General features: G+C 53.1%; 1 protein-coding gene across 1 annotated transcript; it reads left to right on the top strand.

Moving 5' to 3' along the window:
• Window positions 1-1,167: 1,167 nt before the first annotated feature.
• On the top strand, window positions 1,168-15,813 carry ZFP91 (ZFP91 zinc finger protein, atypical E3 ubiquitin ligase). Its single transcript, XM_058027241.1, has 11 exons — window positions 1,168-1,514; window positions 2,181-2,206; window positions 7,549-7,764; window positions 7,967-8,003; window positions 8,446-8,535; window positions 8,866-8,988; window positions 10,524-10,574; window positions 11,107-11,185; window positions 11,459-11,573; window positions 12,074-12,173; window positions 12,494-15,813. Exons 1-11 carry the CDS (start codon window positions 1,168-1,170, stop codon window positions 13,002-13,004), a joined length of 1,695 nt encoding a protein of 564 aa, XP_057883224.1. The 3' UTR covers window positions 13,005-15,813.
• Window positions 15,814-15,911: the final 98 nt, after the last annotated feature.

Below are 15,911 nucleotides of genomic sequence, written 5' to 3'. Positions count from 1 at the left end.
TCGGTCCAAAAGCCACCGAGGCGGCTGGGACGGCAGGGAAGGGGACAGAGTGGCGACCGTGAGCAAACCCGCTCCCGGGTGGCGCCTTCAGCGTCAGCGGGGGCGAAGTTTTCGGGTTTTGCGTGGGTTCAATGCGTTAGTGCAGTTCCTATGGGACAGTCAGGCATTACTGGAGTTGTTTTGGGGAGGGACTCGGGCCTTTGAGACCACGGGGGAGCGGGTTCCCCCGCACAGCCGCTCCCGGGGCTCCTGCCCAGGCGCCGTTCGCGGCGGGGACGCAGCCGGGAATGGGCACTCCCTCAGCTCCGGTGGAACTACAACTCCCGGCAGGCCCCGCGCATGCGCGGCCGCAGAACGGAAGCGGGCGGGGCCAGGGCTGTGTGCCCCGCCCCCCTTGCGCCGGCCACCATTTTGTCACCGACTTTCACCCGCCGCCCGACGGGGCGTTTTTTTTTTTCTTAAAGGAGAAGCGGTAGCTAAAAGCGGCCCAGCCGCCAGGCCCCGCCGGTACTACGGGTGGCGCCGCAGCCCCGCGGCACGGAGCAGCCGCGTGGGGCGAGGCGGCGAACGGCTTCCCCTGCCAGGCCTCGCCCGAGGGGCAAAGGGGCCCGGGGGCAGGCGGAGGGGGCGCAGGCAGCGGCGGCGGTAGGGAGCCCTGCGGAGCCGGGGCCTGGGCGGCGGCCGCGCGGCGGACGGGCGGTCCGGGCGGAAGGGCGTGCGGGGCGGCGGCCGCGGGGGCCGCGCTCGAGTGGGCGCCGAGCGGGGCCGGCCGGGGGGGGAGAAGGGAGCGCGAGCGCAGCGGCCGTGGCAGCGCCTGCGCGAGAGGCGGCGCGAGTCTGGGGCGCGCGCGGGAGCAGCGCGCTGATTGGTCGCTCAGCGGTGGGGGGGCGGGCCCCGCCCCGACCGGGCCGCCCATTGGCCAGGCGGCGCGAGAGCGGCGGGGAAAGGAGTGAGCGCGGCGGGCGGGGGCACTCGGGCCTGAGGGGCAGGGCCGTCCCCCGAGTCCCGCCCGCGGATTGGTGGTCGCGGGCAGGGGGCGGGGCGCAGGGGCCGCGCGTGAAGGCGGGCGGCGGCCGCTGATTGGCCGTGGGCGGCGGGGGCGGGCGTGCCCGGCCGAGGGTGGAGCGCGGACGTCCCGGCCCCGCCGCCGCCGCCGCCGCCGCCCCGATGCCGGCGGGCACCGAGCAGCCGGGGGGCGCCGCCGCCGAGCCGCCGCCCGCCCCAGGACCGCCGCCCGCCGCAGACCGACCGCCAGCTTCGGGCCGCCGCCGTCCGCCGCCGCCGCCCGCCGCCGATCAGGGGGAGGAGTCCGGCGGCAGCCGAGTGCTGAGGGGCGGCCGGGAGCGCGGCCGCGCCGCTTCGGCCGCGGGGGGAGCTGCAGCCGCCGCCGCCGCGTCCCGCCGCCGTAAGGCCGAGTATCCCCGACGCCGGCGGAGCAGCCCCGGGGCGCGGCCCGCCGCCGAGCAGCCCGCTGCCGAGACGCCGCCCGCGGCCAGGAAGGCCCCCCGGGCCGGGTGAGTCCCTGCAGCGCCGGCTCCGCCCGCGCCTTCCGGGGGTCGCGGCCGCGGTGGCGGGGGTATGCGGCCTCTGCCCGACCCGCGCGAACGGGCCCAGGCCCTGGGGCCGCCTCCGGCCGCGAGGTCCCCCGTGCCGCCGCCCCTTTGTTCCGGCCGGGCTGGGCCGGCCCCGCCGGTCCCTTCCCAGGAAGGGCCGTGTCCCGGGAATCGCCGGCTGCGCAGCGCCCTCGGGCAGCGGCCGCTGTCCCGGTGCCCCGCGGCGCCAGCGCGGTCCGGCTCTCTGCCAAAGGGCCGGGTGAGGGAGGCGGTGGGATCCACCTGCCCGGGAGCAGAGGCTGCGTTCGCTGCACCTTCGGTCCTGAGCGGGACAGCGGAGCCTTCGGAGGTGCAGCTGCTCTGCCCTGTGCTGAGCACAGAACCCCCTGGATCAGTCATAACTGACCTGGGCATGGCTGGGCCTTTGCTGTTGGATATTCCTGTAGTTCCCCTCAGCTTCCTGCGGCTCAAATAATCCACCTCGGCATGAGGGGTTGAAAACAATGATCCGATAGAGAGGCACCGCGACTTTGGGGAATTGGGGCTCATCTCCACGCCATTGAGTTCCTTGTTGCTGCCCATCCCATCGAGTCTGGCTCTTACACTTGCTTTTGTGCTTTTTTTCAGGTCCGCAGATAAAGTTGCTGGTAAAGGTAAGAGTTGAAATATTCACTCCTGGTGTTGTGTTCCATCTAGAAAGTCTGGGTTGTCCCATGGGTTAGCCCAATCCTCTTTTTGGATCTTCCTTTCAAAGAATGTTTTAGTGCTGGGTGATGTGCAGTTTCTTTCTGAGTCTCTGTAAAGACTGTGGAACTGTGATAAGCTGCTGCTGCTGCTGTTGGCATGTGCCCAACCTGCAAAATCTCACTGTCCCAAAAAGCACTCGGGTTTCCATGGCTCTTGGAGCATGAGGCTGAGCTGCTCCATGGTTTGACAGCTCTTGTTGCACAGCAGTCCCAAGTAATTGGCAAATCCTGGGTTCACTTTTATTCTGTGCTCAAAAATATAGGAGCATATCCTCAAGAGACCTGGGATAGTTGTGTGGAAATCAGCATATTCAGATATTCACACTTGTTATTTTCTAACTTAGTGGATTATGGACTTTTGAGGCTGATGTCTTCAGAAGTGAAAGAGAAGATTATTTATAACTGGGGGCGTGAGTAGAGTCTGAACACAAAAGCCCCAGCTGTGGGAATCTGCAACCTGGAGCAGAACTTTTGTTTTCCGGTGCACACTGTGAACTTTGTGCACTTATTTAACAACTTCTTGTTTAAAAAAAAAGGCCCAAAAAGCAAAAAAAAAGAACATTAGAGGGCTTTTCTCCTTACCTGGTGATGACTTCTGAAACAGGTCCAAGTAGAGGGCTTTGTGTAGTGTTGTTTTTGATCTGGCACCAGAGAATTGTGGCAGAATGAAGCCCTGAGGAATGGAGGTCACACACCTGTGCCCATGAATTCCCCTTTCGGCTGGAGCTGTCTGGGTTTGTTTGCCAGCAGCTCTCTGTCGGAGGCTGCTGTTATTCTCGTGTTTTGGTAACTCTTTAGCTTTCCTCCTACAAGTCTTTATTCCATCTGGGTGTGGAAGTCCATCGCAGTTCCAGCTGGCAAGGTGTGTTTTTACAGTCTGGAGCAGAATTAACCACTGTGTGTTGAGTCCAGATCTTGTGGTGTATTTGCCCCTCACTGTGTACAGGGTGGGCAGCATAATGTCAGAGCTTCAGGCTTTTATGTCAAAGCACAGTTGCTGAAATGTCTAAAAAAGTTTGGCTTTGTATGTTTATAGAGTTAAGACTTGCATGGTTTTTGGTTTAAGGAGAAATATTTATTGGCAGTGGTAGAAAATGGGCAGAATATTCCCATTTTTACTCCAGGAAGTGAAAGTTGTCAGACTGAAATTCCTGGGTTTGGGAGCTCTCTGCACTCGAGCCATTTTAGCCTTTAACTTGGCCTCTGAGAGTTTCAGCTGTGCTTCAAGGTGAGAGTGGGAAAGTGTTTGTTAAACTTCTGAGGCTCTTTTTTTTTCCCAATTAGATTTGCAGCCAAAGTGATGGTAGGGATAGTTGCGTGGAAATTGGCACCAGGAAGTGCTGATTCTGGGCCAGAGGAAATCTGTGCCGTGGGGGGCGGGGGTTGTTTGTTTCTGGTTTGTTTTTAGTCCACAGGAGCACAGAAGTGAGGAAGCTGCACTCGTGTGTCTTGGCTGCACGCTGGATGGAGCCCTTGTGCACCTTGTGCTGTTTGGGGAGGACCTGGAAATGGGCTGAGGAGTGTCTTCCTCCTCTTCCTCCTTCCTTGGACAGATTGTGCAGGAGCAGGAGGGGCTTCTCCCTCCTCCTCCTCCTGTTGGGCTTTAGCAGAGGTGTTTGAAGGAGCCAGACCAGTGTGAGCAAGCAGCAGCTTTCCTTGCACAACAGGGTTTTTGGTAGCCAGGAGCCCCCTGTGAGCCTGGAAGGCAAAATCCCATTTGTCCTTTCCCCCTGCATGAAGCTGGGATAAGGTGCTGAGTGGTTCTGGGGAAGGTTTAAAATTATGTGCTTGTGTTCCCTGATACAGAATTGATTTTTTTTTTTTTTTTTTTTGCATTGCAGTATTAGCCTGTACTGTCAACTGCTAAATCCAGTTGGGAATATTCCCTGAGACAACCATGGTTCAGAGCCATGGGATCAGGCTTTTCCTGCATCCCCTGGGCAGTGCTGGCTGTGCAGGTCTGACAGGGAGTTTGGAGGGAGATGAGAGCCAAGGTGTGTGTGTGTTGTGTTGTGTCACAGCCCGAGTGTGACTGTCACCACGGGGCAGCTGCAGTGTCAGCCTGTGCTCCCTGGCTATTCCCTGTTGCCTGCTTAGTCATGCAGTTGCAGGATTTCCCAATGTGTGCCTGCAGGAATATTGGATGCATAAGTAGAACGTTTAATCTCAGCTTACAAATGAATTTGTGTAGCTGCAGTCGCTGTGTAGCAGAATTCACATCTGCCTTCCCACAGCGCTCTGTATCCTTGTGGGAATAATTTTCATTTTAGTCAGGAGAGTCACCTCCTTGGAAGCCTGTTCTCAAATCCAGGGGTTTTGCTAAGAAAACAGTGAGGTTTGGCAAATTTTAAAAAAGATGGAAAACTTTGGGACTCAGGAAATGGTGAATGGGTTTGCACAGAAAGGACTCACATTATACCTAAGAGTTTCATTCTTAATGCTTCATACTCCTTTTGGGATCATTGCTTTCCCTTAAGGCTTTGTCAGTGTTTGGAAAAAGTAATGTCATTATTTAAAACCAAACCTTATAAAAATGCACTGAATTTAAATAGCTCAGACTCCCCAAACCCTCCAAGGATTTTCCTGTATCCCATCTGTACAGTTCCACACTGCTCTGGTGGGGAGGAGCCCTTTGGATGGAGCTCTGCACTTGGATATTTTTCCTGAGTTTCATTTTTGTCCATGCTGTTATGAAATCAGGTGTTTGGTGCCTTACCCACTGTGTGGTTGCTTCCTTCAATCCCAGAGGTGTGCATTTGTTGTGGTGCATTTATTTTTATAGCAGCTTTTTAACTTAGCAATTAATAGTTTATTTTCTTTTCACCTAATTGCACACATGTATTTTCTGAAATTGTCTGCAGGGTCAGTAAGAAGCTTCCAAATGCCTTATAAATCAAAGTTCAGCTCTCTTGAAAAGCAGAGCAGTGCCCAGAGTCTTGTCTTTGGTTGTCTAAACAAAGCCACAACTTCACTGTGTCCTTCCAAGTTTCCTTTTCTTGTCCCTTCTCCCAGGGACTGGCATTCGGTCGCAATTTTTAATCTATTTTTGATGAAGGAAAAAGAGACAAAAGCTTATTCCAAATCTAAGACTTCCCATATTTTGGGCAAGAGCTTTGGTGATGGCTGATTCCAGCTGTTCCTGCAGCTGAACACTTGACAGACAGAAGTTTCCTTGGATAGGGACCAGGGACCATGTTGGGAGGGTCTGGAGTCAGAAGGTTTTTCAGCTCCCAGCTCTGTATCACTGTGAGCTCTGTGGCAAGGTAAATAATTGATACCTCTCCTAAGGATGGGGTTTGGGAGGTACCTGGGTATTCTCAGCATGTAAAAATGCCCTCAATATGTTAGACAGCTGAAGCAGAGGAAGTAGAAGGAGAAATCCTGGGAAAAGGTTTATCCCAGACCTTCACTTGAGAGGAGGGAAGCAGAGCTGCTGGGTGAGGGGTGTGCTCTGTCCAGGTGTGTTCTGAGGCAGATCTGCTTCAGCTCTGCAAGCCTGATTTTTAAAATGATAAGTATTATCAGCTGAATGCCTGATCTTCCAAGGGAATACAGCTCTTCCAGAGCAGCATCCCTGCTATCGTGTGCTATCCCTGGCAACACGGTAGTGGCTGAGGGGGGAATTTATATAGAGGATGGTTTCAGTGTCTTTGGGTTTGGTTTGGCATTCAGAAATGAGATGTTCACCACGAGGACTGAGAACATGCAGCAGTCACCTTGAGATCTGCCAAAGAGAGCCAGGAGGGTGCAGTTCACGCTCTGATGGTGAGGTTTATACGTGCAAGACAGCAGCTTGATGGTTTACAACACTGAGATGCCTCACATCCGGGATTCCAGTCAGGCTTTTCCAGCCAAATGTTGCTTATTCCCACCCTGTTAATCAAGGATCAGACAGTGAGTAATGCAGAGCAAACTACATGCTAGGAGAAAAAGGATCATTTGGTTCAGAAGGCTTGATGCAAAAGAGATTGCAGGCTAGGAGGAATCAGAGAGGTTGTGGATTGCTCATCCCTGGAAGTATCCAAGGTCAGGTTGGACAGGGCTTGGAGCAGCCTGAGCTAGGGGAAGGTGTTGGTGCCCATGGCAGGGGTTGGAATGAGCTGAGATTTAAGGCCGCTTCCAACCCACACCATTCTGTGACCAGCTGTAACATTTCAAAGGGCGTTGAGTTCATGAAGGCCCAGTGTCACTGCAAGTGTCAAAAAGTGAGATCAAATGAACTGTACTCGGGAATTTTAGTTTTTAAGGGATTAACTTGCTCACAAGACATTTCAGTCAGTTCTGTTATCTTGCCAAAGCATGTTTGGAGACCAGCCATAAGGCAAAAGGAAACCACCTGTACCAGCTGTAAATAAGTGTGGAGGCCTCAGGCTAACAGCATCTGTGATGCTTTTTGCTCTAGCACAGCACCAGAAACATCCAGATCCCTCAGGGATATTGCCAGGTGTACAATTCCAGTGAAGTATATGTTTGGGGAATTCTCTAAACATGACTTTTCTCATGGCCCAACTTTGAAGCTGGCCTTTCATAAAGCACTTGCTGAGCTTTATGAGTGTCTCTTGTTGTGCTTAGAGCCAGCAAGCCAGCAAATCACTGTCTTAGAAGCCTTTATCCAAGGGAAATAGAAGCTGCTTTTAAATATTAGTGTCTTTCTTAGGAGGGAATGTGAGGAGAGTTTTAAGGGAAGGTCTGCTGAGGTGAGGGCCTGGGGAGTGTCCTGGCTCAGCATAGAGGGCTGAGCAGGTTCCCACAGCTGGCAGTGACACCTTGGGTTTTAGCTTTTATATTTTTCAGATTCTCTGCTCCCTGGTATGTAACACCTTCATTCATATTAGGTGTTAGTAAGTTCTCTTCACAGGGTAGTTTGACAAAACAATCCCTTCCCAGCTAGAGAATCAAGGACAGACATTACCCAAAAAGCACAAACAACAGTGAAGAGAAGGGGGCAAGCCAGGGGGGTGAGACTACCTGGAGCTGTAACTGGACAATTGAACCCAATATGTTGATGAACCAAAACTTAGAAAAGTGTAAAAATGCATGACCAGGAACCATTCTTGGATTCATCCTGGGTGTAGCCTTGGCCAGGCTCTTGTGCTGCCCAAGGTTTTGTCCATTTAGCTCTGTCTAGTGTCTGTTCCAGATCAGCCTTTCTAGGCATCAGCAGGGGCTGCTGCGATTTAAGGTGTGATTTAATGAGGGGATTTAGGCATTTTGTGCTCTGATGAAACACACTGCACTGGCTGTTGCAGCTCCCAAAGAAGAGAAGGAAGAGGAGGAGGTGTCTGGCACGCTCAGCCATGGCTCTCCCGTGGGCACAGCGCGGCCCAGCCGGAGCTGGCGCAGCAGCCGGACCGCGGCGGCCGCCCGCCAGCGCGACCCCGACAGTTCCCGCGCCTCCCGGGCCAAGGCTGCCTCCCTGCAGCTCATCTGCAAGTCAGAGCCCAACGCCGACCAGCTGGAGTACGGTACGTGCCACGCAAGGCCCGGGGACAGTCAGGGCTGCGGGTGTCACTCTGGGCGTGTGGCTGTGCTGGCGTGGTGCTGCTTGTCACGGGTGCCTTCTGCCACCAGCACTCCCGGCTCTGAATGTCGACGGAGGTATCGTGAGACAGATGAGCTCACTGCAGCGAACACACTTTGAAACCTAATGGTGACTTTTCCTTTCAGTGGTCACAGATGAGCATCAGTCTCCAGATGGAGTCAGGTAGGACATGTTATTTTGTGGTGTTTCTTCCTAGTCGGTGTCTCAAGGTGGGCCTGAGTCGCTTGAAAATAACTGTTAGTGTGAAATGATCCATGGGACTGACAGTAGCTCTGTCTCCTTTGGCCCCTTGCTGTTGCAGTTCCAGTGTCCACAGATGTCAGGAGATAGTTTGGATAAATGGATAGTAAGATTTGATCTGGGCATTCCACCTGGTAGCTTTTTTGCTGTGGGTGGGTGAGGACACAGCTCTGCCTGGCCTGTTCTGGTTGTCACTGTGCTCTTTGGTCAGTGCAAGCTGTTACCATTCCCCAGTCATGCTGGATGAGGAAGTGCAGTGTAATAGTGTCCTTCCCATGCTGGGAAAAGATGCACAGATATTATTCTTGCAGTAGTGGCCAAGCTGTTGCTGCCAAAGTCCTCTCTTCTCCTTTTCTCCCAACAGCGATGATGATGAGGAGATGCTCATCAGTGAGGAAGAAGTTCCCTTCAAAGATGATCCCAGAGATGAGACTTACAAGCCCCACCTAGAGAAGTATATTGGATTGTGTACTTAACGGGGGTTTAGACCAAAAAAATATGGGCATGTTACCTGAATTAGCATAAATGCTCCAAAGCACCTGTGCTAGTTGATCTGCTGGAATGGTTCTAAACATTGCCTGCATTGGCCAGAACTGTTCTTCTCTCAGGGACTGAAGCCTTTAGAGCCCTGCTGGCTGCTTCCCTAAGCCTGGTTCTTACTTCTGCTTGAAAGTGGGACTTGAAGGACAGTCCTAAACTTGGGTCCAGTTTTTGTTGAAATCTTTGTAAAAAGCAGGCAGTGGGACGAGTGTTGGAGTAATGGGTTGTATTTGTGTCTTTGTAGGGAAGCACCAAAGCAAAGGAGAAAAGCTAGCAAGGGGAAGGAGGAAAAGGAAAGGCAGAAAGAGATTAAAGTGGAAGTGAAAGAAGAGAATGAGTTTCAGGAGGATGAAGAACCACCAAGGAAGTAAGTAAACTCTGCAGTTACAATGCCAGTGTGTGCTGTGTGTTTTGCATTCTCGCTGGTGTACAACAATGTTTAATTGTTGTTGGCTCCCCCCATCCCCCTCCCCCTCTGGGCCTGACAGCTGATGGGGCAGCACTGTTTATCCTGTGCCCTCACATCTTGCCTGTCTTCAGCCACAAAAAAATCAGAGTTTCGCTTCAGTGGAGGGGTTTTTCATCATGCTGTGGTTAGTCAGCCTCCCTGGGTGTGACCACACAGTGGGAAATACTTCAGGGTGTCTTTACAATGGGTTCCTTGTGATATCTCAAGTGGATCCTGAAAGCCAGTGGGAGAAGGCAGCATTCCTGCTGTGTGCTGGGGGCAGACACTGGGATGTCTTGTTACTGGAATATCTTGTATGTGTGGTAAGTGCCCTTTTTGTAGTTAGGACTTCACCAGAGGTCAGGAAAATCAGCTGTTTTCCCTTTGCTTTTGAGAAGTAAAACAACAGACTTTTGCCACCCAGTCAGTCACCAGTGGCTGACACCTTCTGGTGTGTGCTGTCCCTGGAACTCCTGGCTGGAGCAATCCTCCTGGCAACACAGGGAGATGGGTTTATGTGGCTGTGTCAAAGCCATTCTTTGGCATAATGTGAGGGGGAAAAAAAGAAAAAGGAGCTGGTTTTGTACCTTAGCTCCTCTCTGAGTGGTTGGAACAGCCTGGGCTCCCTCTGCTGACCTGCTGCACACTGGTGGTGTAATTCCTCTTGCTGTGCCTGAGCTGCTGCTGATTCACAGTGGAGGGGAGTGAGGGGAGTGAGGAGGCTGATATTTTGAGAACATTTTTGTCTGTTGGAGACTGCTTTCTGAGGCTTGAGGTTTTGTTGTTTGAATCAGACACTACTTTCTGTGCGTAATAAAACCTGTGGCTGTTCTGAGGGCTTGGCTTGAATGCTGAGTGTGTGTTCAGCGTGTTCCTGGCTTGCCATCAATACAGATGTCTCAGTAGAGTCTAGAAAATACTTCCATCAATCTGCTCCAAGTGTCTCTGCAGCAATGGGATCAGGCAGGCAGAGCTGGGCAGAGCTGTGGCTTGGGAGGCTGCAGTTTACATGTGAGCACAGGTCTGCTCAGACAGAGCCTAGATTTTTGTCTTGACAGGTACAGAAGCTGCTGTGGCTAATTCAGAGCCCTGTAAAATAGCTACTGGATCATTAATCCTGTTCTTCCTGATCAGGCAGATGGATGTTTTCCCATGGTGTGGAATGTTCCCCAGCAGAGCAGAGGAAACAGGGTGCACTGTCGGTTCTAGACGGTGTTGGCAAAATACATGTTTATGAAAAATGCAGTAGGAAATGGGAAATACTGAGAGAGCAAACCACGTGAAACATTTATTTCTCTGGAATTCTCCATCTTTCAAATCTGTCTCCAACTTGCACTCAGTTTTTTTTCTAGACCATGCAGTTAATGAGGCAATACAGCATACACTTCAAAGTCTCTGCCCACTGCTAATGTAAAGAAGCTTCTCTCAGTTCTGTTTCTATATCCCTGTTACAGGAGGGGAAGGAGGAGAAAGGATGACAAGAGCCCAAGACTGCCCAAGAGAAGGTAAGTGATCCTCTCAACCTAGTTCTGCTCTGCAGACTTGATTTCTACATGCAGAAAAGGATTTTCCCAAAGCCATCTCTCTGCCTTAAAAGGAATAAAAACAAAAAACAGCAGCATGCCTTGTCTTCCCTCTTCTCCTTCCCCTGTAGGTGTTGTTTTAATTTCTTCCAAGTGAACCAGCCCCCTGCCCATTTCTCAGTTGATCCCTCCTGTGGCATTGCCTGGCAATAAGGAGTTGCTTTGGGAATTCTGGGTCTCCTGAGGTTTTCCCAGCTTTAGGGAGAGCACTCAAGGAGTGGCAGGAGAAGAGGTGGCTCTTGGACAGCAGCTGTGACACAGCCCAGGCAGGGATTTTGGAGCAGTGGTGCTTTGCTGTGCTTGCACTTGTTATTTGTGGCATGAGACACATCAGCCCTTCACAGACACAGAGAATTATTATTCTAAATAGAATATATGTAGAGTCATTATCTATAGAATCAGCTGACCATAGAAGCAGCCAAGCACTCTGCCTCTCTCCTTGCTGATTTCCCAGGAAGAAGCCCCCGATCCAGTATGTGCGCTGTGAGATGGAAGGCTGCGGCACGGTCCTGGCTCACCCGCGGTACCTGCAGGTTGGTGGGGCTCTTCACTCCCTCTGTGGCACCTGGGAGGGCAGGGAGGGGGTGCTTGGAACAGGCAGCTAAGCCTCCACTGGCACTCACACCCCTTCCTGATGCTGTCATTTTGGAAGGCTTCGTTGTGGCCAGTAGCCGTGTGTGTGTCTGTCTGTCAGGTTGCTGCGTGTCCATGTGTGTTTTATTTTCCAGTGGGGATCTAAATTTGAGTGAACCTCAGCTGTTCACTCAGCCATGAACAGTCTGCAGACTTCCACTCTTTCTTTCCAGCATCACATAAAATATCAGCACTTACTGAAGAAAAAATACGTGTGTCCTCATCCCTCCTGCGGTCGGCTCTTCCGGCTGCAGAAGCAGCTCCTGCGGCATGCCAAACATCACACAGGTACAGGGGGTGGGAAATAGATGCAAACTCCTCTTCAGGTCAGTGAACAGATAGAGGGAAAATGGAAAAGCCTCTGGGACTTCTGCATAGAGTGAAGTCAAGTCAGGTGGCATAGATTTGCAGCAGCAGCAGGGTATTACTGTCTTCTGGATTACCATCTTTTAAGCAAATGAAAGAAATAGACTATAGAGGTTTTAATTCTCCTTCTGGCAGGCATCACTCAGGAGCTCTGTAGAGGAATAAGCCTCAACAGACAAAGTCTGATTTATCCCAATTTGCCAGTCTTTCAGTTTTGGTTGGAGTGGATAATTAGCTCTTAGGAGAGTCGTAATCGTGCCTCGCCTCTCCAGATCAGCAGCTGTGGTGTGTTGTGGGACACCTCCTCCTCCCAGAACTTGTAGCTCTGCTCCTTCTTGGGCAGCTTTACCTGCACCGCCTGAGAGTTGGGAAAGAGGGCAGGTCTGTGGGAGAGCAGTGCTGCAACTGGTGTTGTCTTTCAGATCAAAGGGATTACATCTGCGAGTACTGCGCCCGGGCCTTCAAGAGCTCCCACAACTTGGCAGTGCACCGCATGATCCACACGGGCGAGAAGCCCTTGCAGTGAGTACCTCTGCCTGTGCCTCGCCCTCCTGCTCTGAGGGACCTCCAAAACACCCATTTCAGAGCAGCTCTGAAGTCAGCCTGGAGCCTGCTCCTGGTGTCCCAGCTCTCTGAACTCACACTTGTGTCACTGACTCCTCGGGGCTGTGTCTTGGTGTGGATCTGGGGAACGTAAGCCCTCAGTAAATAAAATCAGAGCTGGAGCTGCAGTGACATTAGCGAGCCCCCGCTGTTCTCCTGAGCTGCCACCTCACTACTATTGTCCTTATGGGTGTGTGTGGATGTCCCTTTGTTGTGACCTCCTCGTTGTCCCCTCCCAGATGCGAGATCTGCGGATTCACCTGCCGGCAGAAGGCTTCCCTCAACTGGCACATGAAGAAGCATGATGCAGACTCCTTCTACCAATTCTCCTGCAATATTTGTGGCAAGAAATTCGAGAAGAAGGACAGCGTGGTGGCCCACAAAGCCAAGAGTCACCCCGAAGTGCTCATTGCTGAAGCACTGGCTGCCAACGCGGGTGCCCTGATCACCAGCACCGATATCCTGGGCACTAATCCCGAGGCCATTGTGCCACCCACAGATGGCCAGGGCCTCCCGCTGCTCCCCGACCCCCTGGGCAGTGCTCCCCCAGCAGATTGCCTGCTGCTGAGCCCAGAGGGGATGCCAAAGCCCTATTGTGGCGGGGCAGAGCGGGTGAGCCTGGTGGCTGATGGCAAGCTCTTCGTGGGCAGCGGCAGCAGCGCGAACCCGGAGGGGCTGGTCATGAACACAGAGATGCTGGGAGCCAGCACGGAGGTGCTCATTGAAGATTCAGACTCCACTGGACCCTAGTGGCAGGGGAGCACCTGGGTGCTGGGACAGTTGGGACTCTGTATTTAAAAGGAAAAGGAAAAAAAAAAAAAAGGAGGAGGCACTTACTGAAAGAGAGGAAAGTTAAACAAAACTTACAATACTAGTAAATAACTGAAGGGTCTGCTCCCCTCCAGCGCGGATCACAGCACATCCTCTTTCTCCCAACCACTTCTCTCTCTCCCACGGCCCCTCTGTGGAAAGGGGCACGTGCTGCCATTGCCAGAGCAAGTTGGATTGAGCGGCGGATTTCTCCAAGGGAGGGGGCACTGCCGAAACCCCTCGCTCTACCCCAAAGCAGTTGTTGCCTTTCTGGCTCCTTGGCATGGCCCCACTGGCAAACTAAAAAGCGTTGGACGTGCTCTGGAGAAGATCCTTAGGACTCCCTCTGCCCCTGGTCCCGACTTCTATGCACCACTGCACTCTGGTCCTTGCAGTCTCCTCCTTCCTGGCCGGGGCTGGGAGTTTGGCACTTTAGCCCCTCAGCAGGGTGAGCTGTGAAGCAGCAGTGCACATCCCGCTCCCACCACGCTCCCCTGCTCCAGCCCTGGCAGGAAGTGGAGGGAGGGAACGCCCTGGCTCGTAGATCATGTTTGCTTGGAGAGGCCCGGGGGCTACAGGAGCCCTGCGTGGGAGAGGCAAGGAGGAGCATCCCAGTTTGACGACAGTAATTTGCACTTTGAACATGCTTCGTTTTTGTGTTGTGGTAACAAGATTCCTTATTTATTGTTTAAAAAAGGGTCGGTATTTTTTAGTTCTGTTCTTAGGGGCGGGGGTGGAAGGGGTTCAGGCTGTTTCCCAGTAGGCTCCAGTGCAGGGAGCTCCAGTGCCATTGTGCCAGCAGCTGGGAGAGCTGAGGTGAAGGCAGCGCTCTGGAGTCAGATGTGTCTTGCAGCTTTTGCAGAGTAGAGGGAGAGCCCCTGGAGAAGAGCCTGTGTGCAGTGGGAGTCTCTGCAGCAGCGTGTTAGCAGGAGGATGAGGTGAGTGATGGGCTGTCTCTCCCTCCCTCCCAGCTCCGGGTGAGCTCCTTGCATTCAATGCCTGTTTTGCCTCCAGCCTTTTGGGGAAGGACGTTGTTAGCCAGGAACTTGTTCTTGTGACTTGTAACTTTTGGGACAGCCCTGAGCTACTTGCTGCTGGGGGATGTGGTGCTCCTCATCCAACTCTGCCTCTCCTTTCCAGGTCTAGATAAAGACACAGTTAGCAGGGACTGGATATGGTTTTCTCAGGCTTGTTTATCCAAGGCAATAGATTGATGTGGGACTATGGGCTGTCAGCTTTTCTCCCTGCCCTCATTTTGAGGGGGGATTGTGTAGCCATGTTCTGAAAGCTTCTCTTTTCTGCACAGACACCCCAGCTTTCCCTGAAACGTGGCGGGTCAGGTGTTGCCTGCTGGTGTAGTTAGGGCAGCTTTGAGCCCTTGGAAAAGTTTACATAGGATAAGATGTGTCTGCTATGGAGACTTGGATTTTTTTTTTTTTTGCTCTTCTCTGAAACTTTGTGTGGAGATTCAGTGGCCTTGAATTCGTAGCGGTTTTGGAAGAGGTGAAGAATAACCTGTTTTTTGTTTATTTGCTTGTTTTTTGGTTGGGTTTCTGGGGTTGGAAGCAGAGCTGAAGTATCTTGTCTGAGCACAAGATCAGCTGAGTTGGTCTGTAGCACACAGCAGCTTGTTGAAATCGGGTACCTGGGGGTCTGGAAAACCGCAATAAAATGTGGAATTTAATTGGATTAACAGGAAACTGACTCTGAACACCCACTCTGTCCCCTGTGACGCCTGGAAATCCAGCTGTGGCCCAAACATGCTGGCTTTTCTCAGGCTGTTTGTCCTGGTTTGCCCCCTCCCTCTCTCCCCTCCTCCTCCCCCTCGCACTGATACCTTTGTCAGAGCAAGTCAAGCACTTCCTGGTGTAGGGGCGGCTCGAGGCTGAGCAGTCCCGTGCCCTGGGCGTGGGCATCCCGTGGTCACGCTGTGGCAGCAGCCTGGCTCACGGGAGGGCCCAGCACACCTGGTGGCAGGTCGGTGGTAGAATGGTGTTAAACTAAATCAGTTCCTTCAGTTGAGATGATCCAGTGTCTTGCTTGGATTGCTTTACTGTGGTTTCCAGCAGGAAACTTTCCGGGTGGCAGCTGGTCCCCTCCCCTTGCAGGCTAGAGAGGGGCAGCACTCTGGGGACACTTGGTGGCCCTCGGGGCAGGTTGGCTTTGTCCTTCTGACGTGGTGCTGCTGGAGCTGTGTCTCTGCTGGCCCCTGTGCCTGTGGGAGGTGCAGGCTGGGCAGAGCCTTGCTCACAACACTAAAGGAGAGCTTGGGGGTTTGTTGGTCAAGGGAGGGCACTAAAAGGCCTTTGGGTCAAGGGCTTGCTCACCTCTGGTGACCCAGCACTTGGCACCAGGCTGGGGGAGGCTGCCTCATCCTACGTCCACCCCAGTGGAGCAGGGTTTGCCCCTGGTGACACTTCTGGGATGCAAAATCAAATATTTCCTTTGCTTCCCGGCCTGGACACCTCTGATCCCTGCCGCTCCCTGCCTTGTCCTTCCATGACACCTCTTGTAGCTCTCCCTTTTCTTTTTCTGGCCGTGGCCAGGTGCCTGTCTGTCCTCTAACCACAGCCTGCTCGCCCCTGATGCAGGAGAGATGTGTAGCTCCCCTCCCATGCCCCTCTGAAGCCCTAAAACTGATACAGCCTTCCTGCAGCTCCTCCTCCCCTCGATGTCTCTCCTTCACTCGCATGCAGTTTGCTTCAATAAATTATTGTAGTAGTTTGCAATAAACTTTTTTGTATTTTTTTCCCCTGTATTTATTTTTTTTCTCCTCCCGGGGAGGGATTGGAGGGGGCATGAGGCCCTTTGGCACGGGCAGCACTTGAGAGGCCCTGGGCCACTGGG

This window comes from Melospiza georgiana, chromosome 6 (assembly GCF_028018845.1).
Source record: "Melospiza georgiana isolate bMelGeo1 chromosome 6, bMelGeo1.pri, whole genome shotgun sequence".
Classification (NCBI taxonomy): domain Eukaryota; kingdom Metazoa; phylum Chordata; class Aves; order Passeriformes; family Passerellidae; genus Melospiza; species Melospiza georgiana.
Note: the sequence above shows the minus strand (reverse complement) of the source record. Positions and strands in the feature narration are given on the sequence as shown.

Bases quoted from the DNA above. Each gene is read 5' to 3' on its own strand.
- ZFP91 (XM_058027241.1), top strand. From the start codon at position 1,168: ATGCCGGCGGGCACCGAGCAGCCGGGGGGCGCCGCCGCCGAGCCGCCG. The intron at 1,515-2,180 runs GTGAGTCCCTGC...GCTTTTTTTCAG, and splicing joins AGGAAGGCCCCCCGGGCCGG to GTCCGCAGATAAAGTTGCTG. The intron at 8,989-10,523 runs GTAAGTAAACTC...TCCCTGTTACAG, and splicing joins GATGAAGAACCACCAAGGAA to GAGGGGAAGGAGGAGAAAGG.